At 37.4% G+C, this 26,163-nt stretch overlaps 1 protein-coding gene across 1 annotated transcript in view; it reads right to left on the bottom strand.

The window, feature by feature from the left end:
- The window catches only part of PCCA (propionyl-CoA carboxylase subunit alpha), a 785,038-nt gene that overhangs the window by 607,624 nt on the left and 151,251 nt on the right, over positions 1-26,163 (bottom strand). Inside the window, exons 4-5 of the mRNA XM_007948152.2 lie at positions 20,965-21,078; positions 17,704-17,757 (exon numbers count right to left, since the gene is read on the bottom strand). Of these exons, the coding sequence (XP_007946343.1) occupies positions 17,704-17,757; positions 20,965-21,078 (168 nt within the window). The remainder of the gene's footprint in view (positions 1-17,703; positions 17,758-20,964; positions 21,079-26,163) is intronic.

Raw genomic sequence — 26,163 nt, forward strand, 5'->3', positions numbered from 1 at the left:
TGTGGGGCTGGTGCGGGATCGGGCAGTGTTTCGTTCTGCTGTGCATGGGGTCGCTATGAGTCGGAAACGACTCGACGGCACTTAACAACAACAACAATGAACATAAATTAAGGGCCCAAATAAAGGATACAAAGAATAAAGTTGGAAAATTGAACATTAATAAATATTTTTGTAAGAAAGAGATTTATAAAATCTCCTCTCAAAAGTTTTTCATGTTCAAAAATATATATATAAATGATTCCATTAAAATTAATAGTTTGGTGAGTAGCATCTGGGGTTTTAAAAGCTTCAGAGCAGCCATCTAAGAAACAACTATTGGTCTCTACTCATCTAGAGCAAAATAAAAAAAAAGGAAAGAAAAAACTCAAAGAAGTAACTAGGCCTTGGGACTAACATCTTACATGAACCACAGCCTCTTCTAATCTGAGATTAGAACTAGATGATGCCCAGTTACCACTACCAAACATTCTGACCAAGAACACAACAGAAGATCCCAGACAGAATGGGAGAAAAATGTAGAATAAAATTCAAAATCCTAATAAAAAAAAAAAAGGCCAGACCTATTGGACCAGTAGAGACTAGAGGAACTCCCAAGACTATGGTCCTAAAATACCCTTTGAACTTGGCACTGAAGCCACTTCTAGAGGTCACTACTAAGCCAAATAGTAAGTTGGCTTACAAAATAAACAATACCACACATGTGTAATGTGCCCCTTAAATAATCAATTACATGAGACCAAATGATCAACATTTACTCAAAAGCAGAAATGAGAAGGCAAGGAGGAGAAGTAGAACAAACAGGATGGAAATAATGAAAATTCTGACACATTGTGAAAATTGTAACCAATATCTCAAAACAGCTTGTATAAAAACTGTTAAAGGGGAACCAATTTGCTGTGTAAGTGTACACCTAAAACATAATAAAATATTAAAGAAAAATTATTACAGACTGGTAAGTTAAATGGTAAGCACCCAGATCTCAGAGATAGATAAGTAAAGGTCCTTGACTGGAAATATAAATATTTTGTTTTGGTTTCCCTGGTGCTGCTCTGGGAGCATATGACTGCTAACCAGAAGGCTGGCTGCTCAAACCCACCAGCCACTCCTCGGAAAAAAGGTTGGGCAATCTACTTCCATAGTGATACCACCTCTGAAACCCAAGGAGGGGTCACTATGAGTCGGATCCAACTCATCGGCAGTGAGTTTGGTTTTTGGTAGTGTTGCTCTAACAGACATGTATAGCTTGACCAAAAAGGGATTCATTCTCTTACAGTTTAGGAGGCTAGAAGTCCAGCTAAATGTCAGCTCTAGGGGCTGGGTAAATGCCCCTCGACCTTGGGCTTCAGTTTTGCCTCTTGCTGCCAGCCCAGTGAAGCTGGAGGCTTCTCTTTAACTCAGGCAGCTGCAGCCTGCTGAGGCTGGCAAACCCAACATCAAGAAGTAAAATGGCACATTCCCAAGACTATTAAGTAACACAGTAGGCCACTAGTTCAAATCCAGAAACAAGTTTCAAGATCAGCAGACAACATGGCAGGCTGCTGAATGACGACTCAGCTACACGCAGGGTCCAAGCATGCCAAAAAGCTCACAGACCTTCCTGAAAGTGCCTTCTTATATACTGGAGGCAGACCACATCCCTCAGGCAGCTACTCAGCTGCTCGCAGCAGATTCCCCAATGGAGGTGATCACCAGTCTCATCACGGGGAATCACTCCATCCAGCTGGCCAGCCACTCAAAACCAGGCCCTGCTGAGGTGACACACAACCTTAACTATGACATATGTGGAATGTAATCGTCATATATAATAAGTTCAAAAATGGAAATGTTAAAGTGGGTGGGATGAAGTAGTCAGGAAAAGCTTTATCATCTACCTAAAATGCTCTTTCCCCCATTAGATTTCAATTTAAATGTCATCTTCCCAGAGAGGTTTTTTCTCATCACCTGAAGAGGCCACCTAGTTAACTTCTGACAATGTTTCTTAAACTTTGTGGGCTCAAAATCCCTTTATAGTCTTGAAAATTAAGATTCTCAAAGAGCTTTTGTTTATGGGTATTATATCTGTCAATATTTGCTATTTAAAATAAGAAAACTTTAAAATACTAATTCATTTAAAAATAAAACACTTAAAATTAACAATAAACATTTTTATGAATTAGTAAGAGTGACAATGTTTTACATTTTTGCAAATCTCTGTAATGGCTGGCTTAATAGAAGACAGATGGATTCTCGTCTGGTACTGCATTCAATCTGCTGTGATACACACATTATGTAGCCTCTGGAAAACACTACAGCACAATAATGAGAATGAGAGGGGTGGGGGAAAAAACTATTAGGAGTTTCCACTTCACAGAATTTCTCAAAGTGTCTCAGGGACCCCAAGGCACCAGATCACACTGAGAACCACTGCTCAATTGCATCATCTACTTTTATTTTCTTTTTAGCACTCATCATGATCTAACCTTTTGTTTCTTAATTCAATTATCCGTCTCTTCGTACTAGAAAAAAACTTCATAAGAACAAAGACTCTTCTTGTTCACCACTGGGTATATCTAGTATCTTGAACAGTGTCTGGCACCTTCCCACTTATGACAGAAAGTAATGAACCCGATTAAGTAAATGATGTAATAATAGTCTCTTTCCAGTTTTGTAATCCCTGTGAGGCACACATAGCCTCACACTTTGCTAGGTGAACTTAAGAGAGTTACCTTGTTTGGTTCTTTACAGTTAAAAAATCAAAAATATGAACAGGGAAGCTGCTCATCCTACAGTATTAACGACACCATCTTTTCAAACTATGCCAAGTGTTGATAGATGTGAGTGCAGGAAATTGACAAAATAAGGACTTAATTACTTTCATTTTTATTCTTTTATATAAAAAATGAAAATAAATCCTAATTTTATTATTTCTTGTGACAACTAATTTGTCCTGGAACTAATTCTGTCTACTCTAACCTAAGCACACATTCATAACTGTAAAACATGGTAAAAGACCTTTGAGAAAAGTGGTCCTAAGGAACAGATAGTCTTAGTAGCAGTAGCTTACCATAATGGGTGTAAAGCATAAATATTTTAATGTGATACATGGAATTATGAAAATTACCCTTTTACCCTTTACTACTCCAGATTAAGCCCTGATGTACATATAATTTGGGGGGAGGGAGGGACTGATAACTGACATCACCCAAGAATTAGTTTCCTTTTAAATGTCCCCTCTGGCCTTATATTTATATGAAAAGGGTACTTCTTTACTAACTTTTTATTGTGGTCTTGATGGAATCAAGATGTAATAAACCAAGATGATCTGGAAATTTTTAATCTTTTTAGATAGAATAACTTTTTTACTGAATTTGATGTCTATCATATAATTATTATTACATTTGCTACTAGAAATGAAGGGCATGGAAAAGTCATATTTAAGGAAAGATAGGAAGAAAACTATTACATTGCCTGAGTACAAGATATAGGGTAAGATTCTGAATTTTACAAGGACATTTGAGGAAGAAAATGTAAGTACTTTTTATTAAAATTGTATGGAAAGAGATTTTGAAATGGTTTCATACAGGTAAATATCATTTATTTAAATCAGTATACTTAAGCAACAACCTCAGCATGTGTTATGTGTGCTATGTAGGAGATCCAATGAGATGATTCAGATAATGCAAGATTCTACTTGGCACCAAACCAAATTATTATTTTAAGTTTTCAGAGCTAGATCTTCCATCTATAATACACATGTAATAGATCCAAGATAATATTTTAATATTTTCTTATGGAGGAGAGGGTGCAATTTGCAACACACCAGTAAGCAAATGCTATGTAACTGCTGAATGCTACTCACTTGTACATTAACATTACTTCTCTTCACAGTATTTCAAGGGAAGATCATCATTCCCACTTTTTTTTTTACATAAAAAAACTGAAGCTTGCTGTAAAAAGAATGAATACATTATCCAAAGTATAGCAATTCATAATAAGCAAAGATGAATTGGTAAGTAGATAATTCAATACTGTTGACACTGTCAGACACTGTGCATTTATCAAATACACTATATTTATAAGCTTCCATTATTTCAACAGTGAGTTTCACAATGCATAAATTATTATATTCAAATATTCATATCAATAACTTTTGTGAGCAATTTTTTCAAAAAAATTCTCATGATGAATTAACAATTAGCTTACTATCACATAAGAAATGTAAGAATGAAAGTTTAAGATACAAGATAGTATCATTTAAACAAACAGAAAAATATTCTGTACAGCTTACATAGTCACATTTTTTGGAGATAGATTTTTAATTAACTCAATAAAAAGATAAGGATTCTTAAGAATTTCTTAAAGTGACACGTATGTGGATACTAGAGTAATTTTTCAGAAGACTCAGGGCTTAAAAAATGAAGATGAATTATAGGAAAAGTGAGCTGAGGATCTAAGACCTGACTATAAAAAAAAAAAAAAAAATCCATTGACAGCAAGTCAATTCTGACTCATAATAACCCCACACGTCAGAGTAAAACTGCGCCATTGGGTTCCCAAGGCTATAATCTTTGCGGAAGCAGACTGCCTCATCTTTCTCCTGTGGAACTGCTAGTGGGCACAAAGAGCCAACGTTTTGATTGGCAGCCAATTTCTTAACCACTATGCCATCAGGGCTTCTTAAGACCCTAGGATCTTCCACATACATGCAAGTTTTTGAAGGATAAAGATAAAACATTATTCTCTATCTCCTGATCACTAAGCAGTAAGGAATAAAATTATTTCTCTGACAATAGGGAAACAATTCAAACACGATACCTGAAATACCCTGATACTGGACATGAAAGGAAGCTTTAATGTTTCCAAGTTTAATGTAGCCTCCAAGGCAATCAAGTTAATGCCAAATCCTATATACTCTAAGATGATCACAAGCATACTGGATATAAGAATATGATGCTTCTGCACCTGATCTGTTTCCTTACATAAATTATTTTTAAATGGAAAATTTCAAATATACTCAGAAGTAAATAGAATAATACAATAAAGTACCATGTACCCATATCCTACTTTCAACAATAATATTAAAATTGATTTTAAATTTATATTTCAGGTATACTATAACCAAGTTAGGAGCCCTGGCAGTGCAGTGGTTAAAACGCTCTGCTGATAACAAAAGGTCAGAGGTTTGAAATCACTAACCATCCCATGGGAGAAAGATGTGGCAGTCTGCTTCTGTAAAAATTTACAACCTTAGAAATCACATGGGGCAATTCTGTGTCTATGTCGATTGCTATGAGTCTAAATCAAATCAGTGGCAGTGGGTTTTGTTTGGCTGTCACTAAGTTAGCCTTCTAAATATCGTGCCATTATACAATATTAATAATATCAAACACTAAGTTAATACACACTGTTGTTCTTGTTATTGTTGTTAGGTGCCATTGAGTTGGTTCTGACTCATAGCTACCCAAGGTACAACTGAATGAAACACAGTCTGGATGCACACCATCATCACAAAATCATTGCTATGTTTGAGCCTACTATTGCAGGCACGGTGTCAATCAATCTTGTTGAAGATTTGTCTCTTTTTCACTAACCCCTTATTTTATCAAGCATGATGTCCTTCTCCAGGGACTGGTCCTTCCTGATAGCATATCCAAAGTATGTGAAATAAAGTCTCACCATTCTTGTTTCCAAGGAGCATTCTGGCTGTACTTCTCCTATGACAGATTTGTTTGTTCTTCTGGCAGTCCATAGTAAATTTAATATTCTTCACCAACACCATAACTCAAATGCATCAATTCTCCTTCAGTCTTCCTTATTTATTGTCCACCTTTTGCCTGCATATGAGATGACTGAAAATACTATGGTTTGGGCCAGGCATAACTTAACACTCTCTCTTTTTTCTTTTAATTTAAAATTTATTAACAGCTCTCTTCCCACTTCCTCCCCACAGTTACCTCTTCCCTGTGTCCTTCCCTCCCATGCCACCTCACCCCCTGAGCTATCTACCTGTGCAAACATGGCGCTTCTGTTCTCTCACAATTGATCACTCCAAGGAGTGTATCTACCTGATGTAAAAGTTCACTCCAGATGCCTGCCTAATGTTTGGCTGGAAACCACAGGAGTGACTTCAGTTCCAGACCTGAAAGGTAAATAGGAGCCATAGTCTCAGGGGTCTCACCAGGCTCTATCAGACCAGGAAACCTGGTCTTTATTCATGATTTTATATTTTGTTCCACATTGTTCTCTTATCTAGGATCTCCTGCAGTGATCCCCCTCTAAGTGACTGACAGTGGTAGCTGGGCACCATCTAGTTCTTCTGGTCTCATGGTCATGTAGGCTGAGGATCACATGGTTCACTAGTCCTTTGGACTAACTATTTCCCTGCTTCTTTGGTTTTCTTCATTCTTCTTTGCTCTGGATGAGGAGAGACTCATCATTGCATCTTGCACTGTAGTGAATAACATGGTATGGTTTTTCTAGCCACAGTCTTTGTAACTCCCACTGGCTCACTGGGGGGGGGGGGCAATGCAAATATGTGTCAACTTGGCTAGGCAGCTGGTAGTAGTAATTCCCTATAACGAGATTGGCAATTAATTCAGTGGAGGAATTTGCCTTGATTGTTAAGGTCATCCACCTGGGTTATTCCTGTTAGAGAAGCAAGAAATAATTTTCTGGGAACATTTGCTCTCTCTCAGGTATGTAGAACTCTGATGTTGGGATTGGTTAGGTTTACCACTCTGCCAAGCTTAAATTGAGCCCTCCTAGAGAAAGAGGGGGAATCTCACTGCTGGCTGAGAGAGATGCCCAGCTAAGAGAGACACCCGACTAAGAGAGACACCCAGCAGAGAGATGGCAGCAGTGGAACCAAAAGGCATGGGACAGGGCAGCAGGCTTACCTAGCCCACAGAGGCAAAGGTTAGGCCAAGAGGCCAAAAGCCAGAGAGGCGTGTCTAAGGGTACATCAGAGGAGAGTCTGTCCTGATCAAAGATCCATATCCTGAGTATGCTCCTGAACACTGAATTATAGCCTGTTGCTTCCCTAAAAAACTCCATAATCTGTGAGTTCTGTGTGGCCACTGCAGCCAATTATCGAACCCAGCAAAGAGATGGTAGGTGCCATGAGAGGGGCAGTTGGTGTCAAAGTTGCTAAGAGGGCTGGAGGATGGCGACATGTCCGGCCTCACAGGAACAGGTCTTCAGCTGCTGATGATGATTCTGTCTTCCTCTTGTGAAGTTAGAGGAGGTCAGAAGATGCTGCCTTCCTGTCCCTTTAGCACATCTAGATGGCTTCTTGTAAACTTTTAAGACCCCAATTGCTACTCACCAAAGTAGAATGTAGAACAATGTTTTTGTGTACTATGTTATGCTGATTGAGCTTGATGTCCCCTGCAACCATGATTCCAAGCCCATAGGTCCAACTACTAGATATACCTGATCATTCAACTTGTCCACCCATCTATCCACCTATAAATCAACATTTACCATCACTGACAATGCAGTACTGTACATGCAAGAGTTCACCTTTGCTGTCTGTACCTCCTGTGTCCCTCCCTATGTCTTCCTCTTCCTGGGTGCCACCATGTTGATCACTCACTTTTGGTACATTGCCCTTCACCCAAATCAATACTTGTCTCTACGTTAACTCTCAAGGTGACATCTTTGGTTTTCAACACTTAAAAACTCTTTGTGCAGCAGACTTGTCCAATTCAATACGTCATTTGCTTTCTTGGCTGCTGGTTCCATGGGTGTTGAGTGTAGATCCCAGTAAAATGAAATCCTTAACAATTTCAATCTTTTCTCCATTTATCATGATGTTGCTTCACAATGCATAAATTTTCCAGCTATGAGGATTTTGTTTTCTTTATATTGAGAGTAACCCATATTTAAGGCTATAGTCTTTAATCTTCATCAAAAAGTGTTTCAAGTCTTCTTTGCTCTAAGCAAGCAAGGTTGTGACATCTGTATATTGTAGGTTGTTAGTAAGTCTTCCTCCAATTCTGCTGTCACATTCCTCATAGAGTCCAGCTTCTCAGAATGAAGAAGAATAGTGAAAGAATACAACCCTGATACATATGTTTCCTGATTTTAAACCACAAAATATTTCCTTATTCTGTTCAAATGATTGCTTCTTGGTCTATGAACAGGTTCCACATGAGCACAATCAAGTGTTGTAGAATTCTCATTCTTCCCAATGCTATCTATTTGTTAAAGATCCACACAGTCGAATGCCTTTACACAGTCAGTAAAACCGGGGCTTTGAATCAGTTCAAAACATTTCAATAATTGCCCTTTTACACAAGGGCTGCACATGCACTGCATAGCAACCAAATCTATTGCCTGTGGTATTTTCATCTGAATAGGAAAAAGATAGTTATGTTCCAGTTAAAGATGGCAACTGATGGTGCAGCTTGGAATGTATGTTGCTCTCCAGAGTCCTGCCAATAATCCAATCCCCACATAGGTTCCTGAAACCTTCAGGAGGAAGATGGTGGGACTTTTGGAGAACAACATTATTGGCAAGACTCTGGAGAACACCACACATTCAAAGAAGCACCGCTACCATCTCTGAGCAGGACACAGCTGTTTGTTTTCTACTCAGATCAAAATACCACAATCAACAGATTTAACTGCTATACAACAAGGCCCTTGTTTATGACAGCAATCACTGAGCCATTTCTGTCTGAAACTGGTCTGAAGCCCTGAGTAAAACACAGGTAAACATATTTATTGTATTCTCTGCTTTTAGCCAAGATCCAACTGACTTCATTCCTCATTCTACATTCTCTTCTGAATCCAGGTTGAATATCTGGCAGTTCCTTGTTGATGTCCTGCTGCAACCATTTTTTAATTATCGGCAATGAATTTTACTTGCATGTGATATTAATGATATAATTTCCACATTCTGTTGGATCACCTTTCTTCAGAATGGATAAAAGTACAGATCTCTTACACTCAAGTTGGCCAGCTACCTGTCTTCAAATTACTTGGTATAGAAAAGCAAGCACTTCCAAAACTGTATCCCTTTGTTGAAATGTCTCAATTATATTCTGTCAATTCCTGAAGTCTTGTCCTTTGCCAATGCCTTCAATATAGCTTAGGCTTTTTCCTTTAATACTATTGGTTATTGATCATATGGTACGTCCTAAAATGAGTCAATGTTGACCAATTCTTTTTTGGCACAGTGATTCTGTGTATTTCTTCTTCCTCTTCTTTTTTTTTTTTTTTTTTTTAAATTCTCCCTGCATTGTTCAATGTTTTGCCCATGGAATCCTTCAATATTGCAATCCAAGGCTAGAATTTTTCCTTCAGTTAATACAGGCTACACTAGTGAAACATATTATCATTTGTGTACATAATACATAAATATGTAATCAATTTTGTTTACATATTCAATGCATTTTATACAAATTATAGCATTGTAATTAGCAACAGTATATCTAAAGGCTGACATTACTAATTAAATTATCTCCTTACAAATAAAAAATATAGTGGTTAAGAAATAATACACACTATTTACATGACATGATATATTCTTGTTTATCTTAAAACTTGTCTTCAACAATCAACCAGCTCATGAGAGACTGAATAAAAAGCTAAGAAAACATGCCCATGTGCATACAGATGAGGGTGCACACACATACTTAAACCATAAGTATGTTCATTAGTATGGACACACACAAAGAAAAATACTCTCCAATTAGCAAATTAGTGTATCACATATTGTGCTTTAATATGGTGCCTTGGGAACTTTGTAATATTATCTTTCAATAATGTCCAATCCAAAAACAAAGCCCCAGCAATCATGTCTTTATTTCTTCTTTTTTGCACATTTTAGAAACCACATACTTAAAAATTTAAATTTAGAATGTATTTGGGAGCATTAACCATTAACTATATGTAAAAGTTATAATGCTATTTCATTTAATCCAACAGCATCCTCAAACAATATTATACCTTCATTAAAATAAAATTGTTCCTATGAAATTCTAAGCTTAGTGCTTATGTATAAATAAATCAATGAAAATAAATTTTAAGAGATCACAAATTTACTATCAATTAGAAATAACATTACACATAAAAATGCAAAAAGGCTTCTCAAAACATTCTTTCTACATTTCTTTCCAGAATTCCAAATTTTAATTTATCAACTTCTCCCATCCAATAAATAGATAACAAACATATATTTAAAGCTCCTTGAGTAATGCAAAAGAATTAAAAAATTTAATTTGTTTTTTAATTGCATACAATTTGGGTGATAACCAAAATCTAAATATTTTGTCTAAAACAAATAAATACTAGTGCATGGGGGAAAAAAAAATTCTATATCCAATCTGCATTCAGAAAGGAGATAGGGGAAGTGTCTAAAATTATATAATTTGAATCTTCTAGATATTGACAGGAGATTAATTTTTAAATAAATTAAAGAAAAAAAGAAATTACTCATTTTATAACTGAACTGTGACCCACTGGCCACATAGTCCATAAACAGTTTTGTTTCTAAGTTATTTCATAAAGTTTATAATAAAAATCAGTAGTCATATTATATTTTACCATTCAATAGAATACCAAATTATACCACATTCAGCTTTCTGCAAGGTAGTTGTGCCCAAAAGAAAAAAAAAAAAAAAACAACAGTAACATTGACAAAAACTCTCAGTTCATATGGCATAAAATTAAAAAAATAAAAAATTGTGACTGCATACAAAAGAAATACAAAGCTAGCTCAATGGTACCTCAATTATATCATATGAGGATTGGACTCTTTCTCTAAGACAAAAAGGCCATCCTGGTAACATCATGGATGCAACAGTTCTGTCGGTCACATAATCAATAACATTCAACAGAAGAGAAGAAACTGTTTCTTCATATACATATATTTTTCAGTTAAAATAAACTTTTTCCTGAAAGTGCCCTTCATTTGTAACTAGACAACTGGGCCACATGCCTACCCTTAAAACAATCACTGGCAAAAGGGAGTTGACTACCATGACTGGCTTTCACTAATCGCTGTGACACATGAAGAAGGAGTGGTCATCAGTCCTAATGGTGACCCTGGTAACTGAGTAGAAATAATAGTTGGCAGAACCAACAGGGCTTGTTATATTGTCACAATTCAAATAGGGATTCAAAGTTCAGCTGGAGTATTTTCCCATAAAACTAGCACCAGAAGCAGAAGGTATTTCTCTGGTTATTTTAACCTTGGCTGGACTGCTGGAAATCTGACCCATGAATGTGTACTCCACAGTTCATTCAGGGAACTAGACAAAAATTGATCAACAAAAATTAAAAAAAGAAGAAGAAGAAGAAGAAGAAGAAGAAGAAGAAGAAGAATCTACCCTAGTGTAACTTCCTCTTCCCAAGAGTAGATTCCCCTCCTATATCTCATTTACTCTTGATTGCTCTCTAATCCCTTCAGGTAGTAACTTTTTCTCCTTTGTCCAGAGTTTATATTTCTTACTCTCTGAAAGGGTCAGTTTGATAGAAGCTATTTAATTATTATTATTAAAACCAGTTGTTGTGAAGATGGTGGAATAGGCAGACAAGCTACACAGATCCTCTTCAACAAAGGAAAGAGAAAGCAATTAACACAGATACAAAAGATAATCCTGGGGTCCTGAACTTTGAAATGAAGGATTCAGAAGTAGATTAAACACCAACTGGTAGAAGAACCTGAACGAAAAGAGTGAGTAAAGAGACAAACGGAGCTGCAGACTGTCAGCTATCCTGATGGCATGGACAGTTTGAATACTTCCAAGTGGTTTAAGGCCCTGAAAATGAACCTACCAAATTGGCCCTGCTCACCAAGGGCTGCATGGACGACTGCACTGGTGGCTGATGACTAAAAAGGGAAACAGGAAAGGAAACAATCCAAGCTGTGGATTTTCACCTGTCCAGAGGGTGCAGCCATTTTGAATGTTTACAAACAGTGGCCATTTTGGATAAGGAAATCAATACCACTTACAATAGCTACCAAAAAAAAAAAAAAAACTTGGGAATAAATCTTACCAAGGACACGAAAGACCTGTACAAAGAAAACTATAAAAAGCTACTTCAAGAAACCATAAGAGACCTACATAAATGGAAAAACATCCCATGCTCATGGATAGGAAGACTGAACATTGTGAAAATGTCAATTCTACCCAAAGCAATCTATACATTCAATGCAATCCCAATCCAGACCCCATCAGCATTCTTTAAGGATATGGAAAAACCAATCACTAATTTTGTAGAGACAGGAAAAAGACCTCGGATAGGCAAAGCACTATTGAAGAAGATGAACAAAGTAGGAGGTCACACACTTCTAGATCTCAAAACCTACTATACAGCCACAGTAGTCAAAACTGCCTGGTACTGATACGACAACAAACACATAGAACAATAGAATAGAATTGAGAACCCACAAATAGATCCATCTAGCTATGGTCAGCTGATTTCTGACAAAGGGCTCTGAAATCCATTAACTGGGGAAGAGATGGTCTCTTTAAGAAATGATGCTGGAAAAACTGGATATCCATTTGCAGAAAAATGAAACAAGATCTGTACCTCACACCATACACAAAAACTAACTCTAGATGGATCAAAGACTTAAATGTGGAACCTAAAATTATAAAGTTACTCAAGGAAAAAATAGGGGCAAATTTAGGGGCCCTCATTTATTACAAAAATAGACTATCAAGCATAACCCAAAATGCACAAGCATAAGATAAATTAGATGAATGGGACCTTCTAAAAATTAAATTTTTATGTGTTTCAAAAGACTTCTCCAAAAGAGTCAAAAGAGAACCTACAGATTGGGAAAAAAAAAAAATTGGCAATGACATATCTGGCAAGGGACTTTTCTCTAACATTTTTATATATGTTGTTGTTGTTATGTGCCGTCGAGTCAAACCCGACCCATAGCGACCCCTCCTTGGGTTTCCGAGGCAGTATCACTACGGAAGTAGGATTGCCCAACCTTCCTTATATACACACACACACACATACGTAAACTCCAATACCTCAGCAACAAAAAAAGACAAGTAATCCAACTAAAATATGGACAGAAGAAATGAATAGACACTTCACTAAAGACGATATCCAGGTGGTCAACAAACACATGAAGAAATGTTCGTGATCATTAGCCATTAGAAAGATGCACATCAAAACAACAATGAGATACCATCTAACCCTAGAACTAATAGCAGAGTTCAAGAAGACAGAAAATAACAAAAGCTGCAGAGGATGTGGATAGATTGGGACTCTCATACACTGCTGGTGGGACTGTCAAATGATACAACCACTGTGGAAAGCAGTATGGCGATTCCTTCAAAAGTTGGAATTAGAAATACCATTTGATCCAGTAGACCCATTACTATGTAAATATCCTAAAGAAGTGAGAGCCAGGATAAGAACAGACATATGCACACCCATATTCATTGAAGCACTATTTACAATAGCCAAAGGATGAAAACAACCTCAGTGCCCATCAATAGAAGAATGGATAACCAAACTACAGTACATACACCCAACAGAATACTATGCAAAACTAAAGAACTATGTATAATCTACAAAACACCACACAAAGTGGATGAACTTGGAGGACATTATGCTGAGTGAAGTAAGTCGGACAAATACTGTATTAGTCCATTATTGTAAAAAGTCAAGGAGAGGTTTATATATGGAAGGAAACTTTCTTTGTTGGTTACCAGGGGTGGGACGGGATGGGAAGGAACACTGCTAGATATTTAATATTTTAAAAAAATAATTCATTAATTAAAAGAAAGTGGAAAAAAAAAGAATTTGTTGTTGTTGCTGTTAGTTGCTGGCTAGTCAATTCCAACTCAGATGATCTTGTATGTGCAAAGCACAGCTACTTCATAGGGCTTTCAATGCTGTGACCTTTCAGAAGCAGATTGCCAGGACTATCTCACAAGGTACCTCTGGGTGGGTTTGAACTGCCAGCTTTTCAGTTAGGAGTCAAGCACTTACCATTTGTGCAACCCAGGGACTCCATCGAAAGCAGAACTTCCTATTAATATATATGTTAATATCCCTAATTAAAATATGATTTATTTTAGCCCTAGTTGAACTATATTTCACATCTTCTATATGTTTAACGACTGGTGTAATCTTAAACCACACCCTTCTGTGAGAGCACTTGGATTTCACATAGGAGCCTCTCTCACCATGGTTGATGTGGTGGTTAACATTGTGTGTCAACTAGGCTAGACTTGGTTGAGTGGCTGGGTGGCTGGAAGTAGTACTCCCCATGATGAGACTGCTAATCAACTCCATGGTAGAATCTACTGTGAGCAGCTGAGTAGCTGCCTTTGGGTATTTGGTCTGTTTCCCATATATAAGAAACAGCTTTGGGAATGGTCTCTAGCTTATGGCATGCTTGAACCTCGCATGTAACCATGTTGTTGTTCAGCAGCCGCCATTCTGCCGACTTTGGGACTTTCAACGGACCTGAATTAATGTGTAGTACCTAAGGCACTTGATTGCTAACCAGAAGGCTGGCAGTTCAAACCCACCAGCCACTCCTTGGAAGGAAGATGGGGCAAACTACTTTCATAGTGATACTGCCTCGGAAACCCAAGGAGGGGTCACTACGAGTCGGGTCTGACTCAACAGCACATAACAACAACAACAACGTGTGGTTTGGTAACATCAGGACTGTGCCGATGTATTTGTTGACCTTGGGCTTGTTAGCCTCAGCAGCCAGTAGGTGCCTGAGTGGAGAGATGCCTCTCGATTCAGTGGGCCAGGAGCAAGAGGCAGAGCTGAAGCCCAAGGTCGAGGGGCTTTCACCCAGCCCGTAGAGCCTGGCACTTAGAACTCGGACTTAAAGCCTCCAAATTGTAAGAATAAACTCCTGTTTGTTTGAGCCATCTCATTTGTGGTATATTCTTGTCAGAGCATCGCCTGGTAACCAGAACAGTTGATATGTGTAGAAATAAGAATGAATATTAACATCCTCTCTCAGGTAGAGATTTAATTCCTGGACAAACCTTGGCTACATGTTTAAATTGGATTGCTAAAGTAATGCAGTACCGAGAAAGAAGATTACAGTCTCTGGTGAGGAAGAGGCTGTCAAACCACGATATCGTAAGTGAGGACTAGTAGGTTTATTGAGGTAAATGGAAGGTGATGTGAACAAAGTATATTTAAAAGGACACATTATCTAGAGCTTGGTTTCTTTAATTAGTAGAGGTTATTTCATTTGGGCTAAAGCAAGATAGACAGTCTGTAATATTTTTCCCTTCAAAAAAGGAGAATTCTAAGGGGGAAAAGATCTTTGTCTTCTAAAACTAATATTTATCTTAGTGTCCATCCCTACTGGTTGTATTTTCTCTTGAGTATGTGTTATATATTGTGAATGATATTCTAAACATGTTGTTGTAATGTGCTGTTGAGTCAGACCCGACTCATAGCTACTCCTCCTTGTGTTTCCACAGCAGTATCACTACAGAAGTAGATTGCCCAACCTTGCTTCCAAGGGGTGGCTGGTGGGTTTGAACCTCCAGCCTTCTGGTTAGCAGTCAAGTGCCTTAGGCACTATACTACCAGAGCTCCCGTCCTAAATATAGGGACCTAAATTATTTTATGTTCCTATCAAGGTTCTTTTTTTTTTTTTTTTTTTTTTTTTTTTTTTTTTTTGTTCATTTGCTTTTAGCAAGCAATTAACTCAACTGGACTCTACCTCTCTTAATTATGTTCTTGTTGTTGTTGTTAGGTGCTATCGAGTTGGCTCTGACTCATAGCGACCCTATGTTCAACAGAACAATACACTGCCCAGTCCTCTCTTAATTATAAATATCTATATATTCAATAACAGGAACACTGGTGGGATATATTCAATAGGGAGGTCTGAAAGCGTAGTGCCTAAGGCATTTGATAATAGAATCATAATCAAAATCCCACCAGGCTTTTTAGAAGAAATTAGTTACTGAATTCTAAAATGTATATGGATATGCAAATGACAAAGAAAAGCCAGCATTGAAAAAGAAGAACAAAGTTAGAAGACATACATTACTTGATAGGCGGTACGGAAACTACCTACATATATATGTTCTGTTGTTTTTCTGTAAAATGGTGCCAAGACATTTCAAAGAGAAAAGGACTGTCTTCACAAGATATAGTATAGAACAACTAAATAGCCACATTGAAAAAAATACTGAATTTAGACACTTACCTCATACCACACAAAAATATAAACATAACAAACTGTTAATTTGTAGAATCTAGGTGATGGTATGCCAGTATTCATGGTATACAATTCTTTAAACTTTTCTGAATGCCTTACGTTTTTCATTTAAAAAATGTTAGGAAAAAAATGATCACATATAGCATTGGCAGACAATGTATCTACAAGTGTGCTTGTATGTTCTGTAAGAATGTCCAGGTATATAGTAGAGCTGACAAGGGACAAGGTTGTAGTCACTTCTTGGCTACCCAGAGGTAGCGAGCAGTTAGACCTGTGGGCCCGGGACCATGGTCACAGGGGACATCAAGATTAATTGGCATAACATACTACACAAACATTGTTTCACATCCTACTTTGGCAAGTAGCAACTGGGATCTTAAAAGGTTACAAGTGGCCATCTAAATGCAATGATGGGTCTCTCCTCGTCCAGAGCAAAGAAAAATGAAGAAAACCAAAGACACATGGAAACAATTACTCCAAGGGATTTGGACACCATGCAATCCTCAGCCTATACAACTATGAGACCAGATAAATTAGATGGTGCCTGGTTACCACATGGTGTCAACCACTTGGAGGGGGATCTATGTAGGAGATCATAGATAGAATAGGAAAACAATTTGGAACAAAACTCAAAATCATAGGGGAAAAAAAGGTGCAGGGGACCAGGTTTGCTGGTCTGATAGAACCTGGTGAAACCCCTGAGACTATGACCCCTAGTTGCCCTACAAGTCTGGAATTGATCCCACTCCTGTGGCTTCCAGCCAAACAAAAGACAGGCATATGACCTGAACATTTACATTAGGCAGATACACACTCCTTGAAAAGATCAATCATGGGAGAATAGAAGGGCTATGTAAACACACAAAGACAACTCGGGGAGCAGAAGTGCATGAGAGGGAAGGATACAGGGAAGAGGTAGCCATAGGGAGGAAGTGGGAAGAGAGCTGTTGCATTGTGGAAAATTGCAGTCACTGTCATGATACAAAGTGTATGTGAACTACTGTATGGAAAATGAATTTGCTCTGTAAACTTTCACCCAAATCACAATAAAAATTAAATTAAAAAAAAGAAGTTGGGAAAACAGTATTAATAAATATCTATGGTCCATGGTCCCAATGCTTCCATAACCCAGGGTAATGGATCTCAATAGCAGTAATACTAGAATAAAAGTATAAACACATTGGTTAAATAAACATAATCATAAAATATTTTAAACCTCAAATTAAATTTGCATTACAAATATCCAGTGAGTAACTATTTAATTGAAATTTAAAGTCCAGGTATTAAATAATAACCAAAAACTCACTGCTGTCAAATTGACTCAACACATAGTGACCTCTCCTTGGGTTTCCCAGGCAGTATCTCTACGGAAGTGGATTGCCCAATCTTCCTTCTGAGGAGTAGCTGGTGGGTTTGAAGCGCCAGCCTTCTGGTCAGCAGTTAAATGCCTTAGGCACTATGCCACCAGAGCTCCCATTAAATAATAAATTAGGTATAATTAATTACATGTATAACTTCTCCATTTAACAATTACTTACCAAACACCTAGCAAATTCTTTGTTTTCTGAAAGGAATCCATAACCTGGATGTACCTTGAAAATGAAAACAAAAAGCGTTTTTAATTTTATCACATTGAAAAAACTTAACAATCAAAGTATTAGGAAAAAAAAAACTCAAAGTCACAGCCATCACATCACTCATAGTGATGCTTCCTTGGGTTTCCGAGGCAGTATCTCTACGGAAGTAGATTGCCCAATCTTCCTTCTAAGGAGTGGTGGGTGGGTTCTAACCGCCAGCCTCCTGGTTAGCAATCAAATGCCTTAGGCATATACCACCAAAGCTCCCCAAAGCATACAGTTTATTAATGTTTTCATTGTTCAAAGCCTCTTGAATAAGATTACTACTCTTAAACACTGGTTGAGCTCTCCTTCACATTCCTTGTGCAAAGACCCAAATTCCAAGAACTCCCTATTATAGTCACTTCCTATATACTACCTCTGTCCTGAAAATAACCTGACCCATGTATATACCTAGACATTTCCTGAGGACCCACATTTGACTGCATAGTTCAACACAATTCAAACTCCCCCTACTTTTTCTGAAGCTAACTTCAGTCACAAATGTGGAGAATTTTGTAACAGCGGATAGGTTAAATAATATATGAAAATAAATATTTTGCAAGATGTATGAAAAACTCTATATCCTCCTTCCTTTATAACACCAGGAACTACTGCTTTCTAAAACCTTGGCTACTAAGCCAATCAACAAATAAATCTATTCCTAATGGTATTAATATACTCACATATTACTCAATAAATAACTTCTGTCAAACAAAACTAAAACAAAGGTTTGGCTTACTTTTACTTTGTAATTTGAACGTTTTTCTTCTAATATCTACTCTTCTTTCCCTCCTCACTCCAAATTTAGCTATTTGCAACTCCTTTATGCCATGTCTCACAAACCAAATTGCTACAACCTAATTTTACCACTCTGTTTTAATAAGGTAAGTTTTAACTCTACCACCCTGGCCAATATCAATTTAGCTGCTCTAGTATTAGTCAATCAAGGAGCCCTGGTAGCACACTGGGAAAGCAGTCAGTTGCTAACCAAAAGGTCAGTAGTTTGAACCCACCAGCTATTCCATGGGAAAAAGATGAGGCAGTCTGCTTCTTAAAGATTTAGAGGCTTGGAAACTCCATAGGGAAGTTCTACTCTGTTCTATAAAGTTGCTATGTGTCAGAATCGACTCAGTGGCAATGAGTTTGATTTGGGGTTTAGTATTGATCACTGTTAAGCTCATTTTTAGTAAAACAATTCTATTATGAGAAAAATCAAACTTCTGGATGTGCCAATGAGCCAGTATCATACTCTAGAAACAGCAATATATCAGGTATTTTTAGTGCAGAATTGAGCTTTAAAATGGTACAGAATAACTGCAAACTGCTGCATTATAAGAGTTTCGCTCTACCAATTTCATCTTATATAAACATTCAACTAAAGATTGTATGCTTAAGACAATGGTTCTATAAGTTTATGTGAATGATCAGAATTCCCAGGTGTATAGAGCTGACAAGGGGCAAGGTTGTGGTCACGGCTTGGTCACAGCCAGCTACCCAGAGGGACCAAGTAGTTGAACCTGAGGACTTGGGACCATAGTTGCAGGGGACATCAAGCTCAATTGGCATAACATACTATACAAAACATTGTTCCACCTCTTACTTTGGCGAGTAGCGACTGGGATCTTAAAAGCTAGCAAGCTGCCATCTAGATGCAACAATGGGTCTCTCCTCATCCAGAGCAAAGAAGAATGAAGAAAACCAAAATTCATGGAAACAATTAGTCCTAGCGACTGGTACACCATCTGATCTGCAGCCTATATGACTACGAGACCAGAAGAACTAGGTGGTACCCGGCTACCACTGTCATCCACCTGGAAGGGGATCTATGTAGGAGATCCTTGAAAGAGAGGGAGAATAATGTGGAACAAAACTCAAAATCATTTGGAGGAAAAAAAAAGGGGGGGGACCAGGTTTGCTGGTCCGATAGAGCCTAGTGGAACCACTGGGACTATGGCTCCTAGCTGCCCTTCAGATCTGGAATTGAACCCACACCTGTGGTTTTCAGCTAAAAGACAGGCAAATGAGTTGAACATTTACCTCAAGTAGATACACTCCTTGGAGAGAACAATCACGAGAGAAAGAAGGGCTGCTTAAGCACAGGGAGATACCTCAGGGGGCAGGAGTGCAAGGAGGGATGGACACGGGGAAGAGGTAACTATGGGGAGGAAGTGGGAGGGGAGCTGTTGCATTGTGGTAAACTGTGGTCAATGTCATGAGACGATGTATATGTGAACCGCTGTATGGAAAGTGAATTTCCTCTGTAAACCTTCACCCAAATCACAATAAAAAATAAATAGATAGATAGATAGATAAAAAGATTGTATGCTTACAAGCCATAGGTAAAAGGTTAAAAGAGTTTTATCCTCATTAACTGTGCTAATAAACTACAAACATCTATAATATGGGTTCATGAATTCAGTTTTTTATTTAAATGTGAAACTTACTAAAACATGTCTTTCAACGTGAACACTAATTGAAGCAATCTAGGCTAATTACTGGTGTTGGCTGCTTCCATTCAATTTTAGAGAGAATGCTGCAGAGTTTTTGACATTATATGTAATTGCTCCTCTGATATTTAAAAAAAAAAACACCACCACCACCACCACCACAACGTAACCTTGCCATGAACCAGATTTTTCCTTGATGTCCACACCATTTAGAATTGGTGGTCGGAGGCAGTAATATATTTATCTATCTAAACTAATGTGCATTCTATTAACATGATTAAGCTAAAATAATAACCAAATTCACCATTTTTATTTCCGTAAGTATAATTAAGTGTATGTAATTTTTAAATGCTTAAAGTGGAATTTAAACCAATGTCTATTGGATCCTGTTTATGATACAGAATTCAAAACCAAAAAATATTCTAATTACACTGAAAGAGTTAATAATCAAAATTAATTGGGATTTCCTTTTTTCTAACAAATTTAGAAATGAACTGAAACTGCTCCCTGGTGTGAGAGCTGAATCCAGCAGCCACCTGCAGGATCAGCAACCAACACTGCCAGATGCTACAAAACCTTTGATTTCAGTAGCAAATTCGGCCACATTTAACTCCTATGACACAAACTAACCGCAACAACATTTTCAATCTTTTTTTTTTTTTTTAACACAAACACCAGCTATCTGCTTACTACATATGATACAGCTGCAACAGACAGATTCATTCAGACTCACAGCTTGGGCCCTGGTTTTCTTAATGGCTTCCATGATGGCATCCATGTTGAGGTAGCTTTTACTGGTGGGAGCTGGGCCAACACAGACAGCCTCATCCGCCATTTTCACATGAACCTAAAGAGACAAAAGCTCTACGTTTACAGATGCTCCCAGAAAAAATAATTACTATCAGTGGCAAACATATACGAAATTGCACATGTTTTGCATGTCATTTGTATTGTCAGGTCTCTTTTTTAATATGCACTACAAAACAACAATGTAGAAAACAAGCTCAAGAACTATATTAAGCATGATTTCATTTATTACAAGCCTAATACACTATCTAACCAAATACTTTCAATAATATCTCCTCCCTAAGTGATTAAGTAAAATCATAGCAAACAACTTTAGCTTCCTAGTCTGTTCAATTATACAGAAATCTTATATTAGAAAATAATTTGTAGAAATAAATTTTTTTATAAAAATAAACTACTTTGTTAAATGTAGCCAGAGTAGCCCAATATTATAATAACAAACACTCATGACCAGTTCTAAAGCAAGCTCCCCAGGAAGTTGGGATAATTAGAGGGAACTGAATGAAGGGATGCAGTGAGTGTCCCTGCACAGCATCAGGTCAGCACCAGACACAAATTAAAGCCTACCACTAAAGAGTTCAATATCACTGCACATGAACCAGAAAATCTTCAGAATTATTTAAATAATCTCACATTGGATCCAGGTCCATTTTACCATTATTCTTAAAATAATTGATACATGCATTAAGTTCTAAATCTACACAAAAATCAGGAATATATGCTCCATTATTAAGATTATTCACTCTAAAATGTTTTAAATCTATTTATATTCATTTAATAAAGGATATGTATTCAAAGAGTGAGTTGTTAAGTTCTAAAAGGAAACTATTCTTTTAAAATGATGAAGGGATAGGTATTTTTTAAAATGGCTTTTCCTAATGGTTTTCCAGTGTAAGGAACTCCTAACCCTTTAAAATTATTTTACAGGGCAGATATATCTTATGATAAGATAAAAAGTCTAAGGTGACAAATACTTTGAGTATTTCAAAGTTATATTCTTCAGCTGTGAAGTAACTTTTAAAGGCACACTTTGTTTAAATAAGATCTATTCAGCTCTATTCTCTTTATTCTCTTTGATAATTAAATAAATATTTTCCTGTTAAGTAAAAATTAATATTGTATATTTTAAAGTGTGAGATACCTGTCCTCAAGAGACTTAGGATCAACATCTTAATATTAAATAATCAGATATATACACCTCGTAATTCTTTTAACATAAATTTCAAAGAAAGGCAGCCAGGCTTATAAGGTACCCTAAATATTCACAAGTTCAAAGTAAAGCCAGCCTTCATGGTGCCTCTGTCTTGCTTATTTCACAACTGCAGTTGCTCTTCTTCCCCTCCAACAGGAACACCCTCCTCCATCACCCTCTGCTCATTTCAAACCCTATTCTGTAGTTGTAATTGTGGTTATGGGTTTTTTTTCTGTAATTAATTGAGAAATGCTTTAAATATCTTTAAAAAGAACACATTTGCCAGGTGGGTATAACGTGCTTATTTAAAGTTAAATCCATGCATATACTCTATATTTTACTTCCTTCAGCTTCAAATGAACTTCCTTTAATTTGAACTGTTATAGTACTTAGTGAAAATTTTGGCATTTAATCATATCCTGCCCAGTAATGTCATTTTAACTGCTTTACAGATGCATCTCTGCTATGATTTATAAACTCTCCAACACCAGATCATAAGGTTGTAGAGGTCAGAGACTCTATCTTCTATCACCTTTTAAAAATGGATCTCTCCAGCAGAGCATATGCATGCTAGAAGCTTGTTAATTGATAGGTGCACTTACATGGCAATTTATTTAACTACTTTCATTGTTCAACCATTGCCTATGAGATTAAAATCGAACTAACTATGTCCAAATTAAGTATTCTCTAACCTTAGCAATATATATGGCAACAGAGGGTTGTAGGGAGAAAAAGAAATTAAAGATACATGCACAGGCAAAGAATATGAATAGACGCTTCACAAAAGAGGACATGCAAGCTGCCAGCAAACACATGAAAAGAAGCTTAGGATCATTAGCTATTAGAGAGATACAAATAAAACTACAATAAGATACTATCTCACCCCTGCATAAACGACACTGATCAGGGAGAAAAAAAGAAAACAACAAATGCTGGTGGGGTTGTGGGGAGACTGGAGCTCTTATATACAGCTTAGTATTGTAAAATAGTACAACCAGTATGGAAAATGGTATTGTGCTCCCTCAAAAGGATAGAAATAGAAATACCTTACAATCCAGGAATCCAACTCCTAGGTATATACCTAGATTTACACACGCTGATCTTTACTGCAGCATTATTCATAATAGCAAAAATACAGAAACAACCTAAGTGTCCATCAATGGATGAAACGGATCAACATATAGTGGTACACACATAGAATACTCAAAAAAAAAAAAAAAAAACATTGAGTCGGATCCAACTCATAGCGACCCTTCCTTGGGTTTCTGAGGCAGTATCAATATGGAAGTAGATTGCCCAACATTTCTTCCAAGGAGTGGCTGATGGGTTTGAACCGCCAGCCTTCTGGTTAGCAGTTAAATGCATTTGGCACTACCCCCAAATACTACAAAGCAATAAAGAATAATGGCAGGTCCTTGCAACTTAATATGGATGAGTCTTGTGTATATAGTATGCTGAGTAAAAAAAGTCAATCACAAAAAGACAAATATTGCATGGTCCCACTTTTATAAAAAGACAGTAATAGGTACACACAGAGAAAACAATGTTCTTTGGTGGTTACCAGGAATAGAGGGCAAATCACATTCTAGGTACTAGACACTGGTTATTTTTAGTGATGGGAAAGGAAACACCCAGTATGGGTGAAGTCTGCACAACCTGACCAAGGTAAAATGGTAACATTAAGAAGTACACAAGAATACAAGAAAATTTGGGTAAATGCAGTAACATAATTTTACCAAAAACTATAAATATGTGTGGTTATATAGATAGATTTGTATCCATACACACCCACACACACACACCCACACACACACATAACTAAACCAAACACACTGCTGTCAAGTTGGATCCGGCTCATAGCAAACCCTCCTTGGTTTCCGAGGCGGTATCACTACAGAAGTACATTGGCCAATCTTCCTTCCATGGAGTGGCTGGTGGGTTTGAACCGCCAGCCTTCTGGTTAGCAGTCAAATGCCTTAGGCACTATGCCACCAGAGGTCCTAGACAGACAGACAGATAGATAGACACATACATACATACATACATAGACACACACATACACACACACACACATATATATATATACACATATGAAGACACAATTGGGTATATAAGTGTACATGTATAGGAGTACCTGTAAGCATATGTATGTGTGTGTGCCTCATATGTATTCAAATATATAACAAATAGAAGGCATAGTTACAGATATTTTCTAGACATAACCAAAAACCTCACAGGATTGGTTTACTGGTTTTGAAGACTTAGGATCATAGACTCAGTATGTTTGCATAACATACTTCATTTCTGGGTGCCAGAAAGCGGGTGTCAGAGCGTGTGGGGGTGGTACTGGTAAGCATCACCAACCCAGGTAGGGCAGATGGGAGTTGGAGCGGCTGGGGGAGGCCAGGAAGTAAGAGGAACACTTTGGACAGCTACAGGAGACAAACTTGTCTGTCAGTTTGTCTTATAGTGGTGGCTTACATGTTGCTCTGAGACTGAAGACTATGCCACCGGTGTTTCAAATGCCACCAGGATTACCCACAGTGGAAAGGCTTCAGCTGAGCTTCCAGAGAAAGAGAGATTCAGAAGAAGGAAGTGGCTATCCACTTCTCAAAGAATTGGGCAGTGAAAACCTTATGAATAGCAGTGAAACACTGACTGATATATTATTGGAAAACTTTAAGAATAGCCATGAAACACTGTCTGATATAGTGCTAGAAAATGAGGCCCTCAGATAGGAGGCACTTAAAAAATAGGACTAGGGAAGAGCTGCCTCCTCAGAGTAGAGCCAATCTTAATGATGTGGAAAGAGTAAAGCTTTCAGGACCTTCATTTGCTGATGTGGCACATCTCAAGATAAGAAGAAACAGCGAATCTTGGAAAATTGGAAGTTGTCAAAAATGAAATTGAAAGCATAAAGATGGATATCCTGAGCATTAGTGAGCTGAAATGGACTGGTTTGGGCCATTTTGAATCAAACAATATGATCTACTATGCTAAGAGTGAAAAACTGAAGAGGAATGGCATGGCATTCATCATCTCAAAGAATGTCAAGTTCCATCCTCAAGTACAATGCTGTCAGTAATAGCATAATATCCATACGCCCACAAGGAAAACTGGGACCTCTGGTGGCACAGTGCCTAAGGCATTTGACTGTGAACCAGAAGGCTAGACAATCTACTACCATAGTGATACCATCTTGGAAACCCAAGGAGGGGTCACTATGAATCAGATCCAACTTGAACACAGTGAGTTTGGTTTCTTTGGTTTACAAGGAAAACTAATTAATACAACTATTATTCAAATTTACACACCAATCACCAAAGCCAAAGATAAGGAAATTAAAGATTTTTATCACCTTCTGCAGTCTGAAATTGATCAATCAAGCAAAAAAGATGTGTTAACTATCATTGGTATCTGGAATGCAAAAGTGGTTGGAAAATATGGCCTTGGAGACAGAAATAACACTGGAGATTGCATGATAGAATTTGGTAAGACCAACAACTTATTCATTGCAAATACCATATTCAACAATACAAATGGCAGCTATACACATGGACTTCACCAGATTGAGGACACAGGAATCAAATCAACTATATCTGTGAGATGAGGTGATAGAGAAGGTCAGTATCTTCAGCCAAAACAAGGCTACAAGTTGACTGTGGAACAGACCATCAACTGCTCATATGCAAGTTCAACTTGCTGCTGAAGACATCTAAAACAAGAGCATGAGACCAAAAATATGACCTTGATAATATCCCTCCTGAATTTAAAGACCATCTAAAGAATAGATTTGATATATTGCACACCAATGACCAAAAAACAGAAGAACTATGGATGACATCAATAACATCATCCATGAAGAAAGCAAGAGATCATTAAAAAGACAAGAAAGGAAGAAAAGACCAAAATGGATGTCTGTTGGAGACAAAC

The sequence above is a fragment of the Orycteropus afer genome, unplaced genomic scaffold (assembly GCF_000298275.1).
Source record: "Orycteropus afer afer isolate SDZICR_OR568_19922 unplaced genomic scaffold, OryAfe1.0 scaffold00206, whole genome shotgun sequence".
NCBI classification, from domain to species: domain Eukaryota; kingdom Metazoa; phylum Chordata; class Mammalia; order Tubulidentata; family Orycteropodidae; genus Orycteropus; species Orycteropus afer.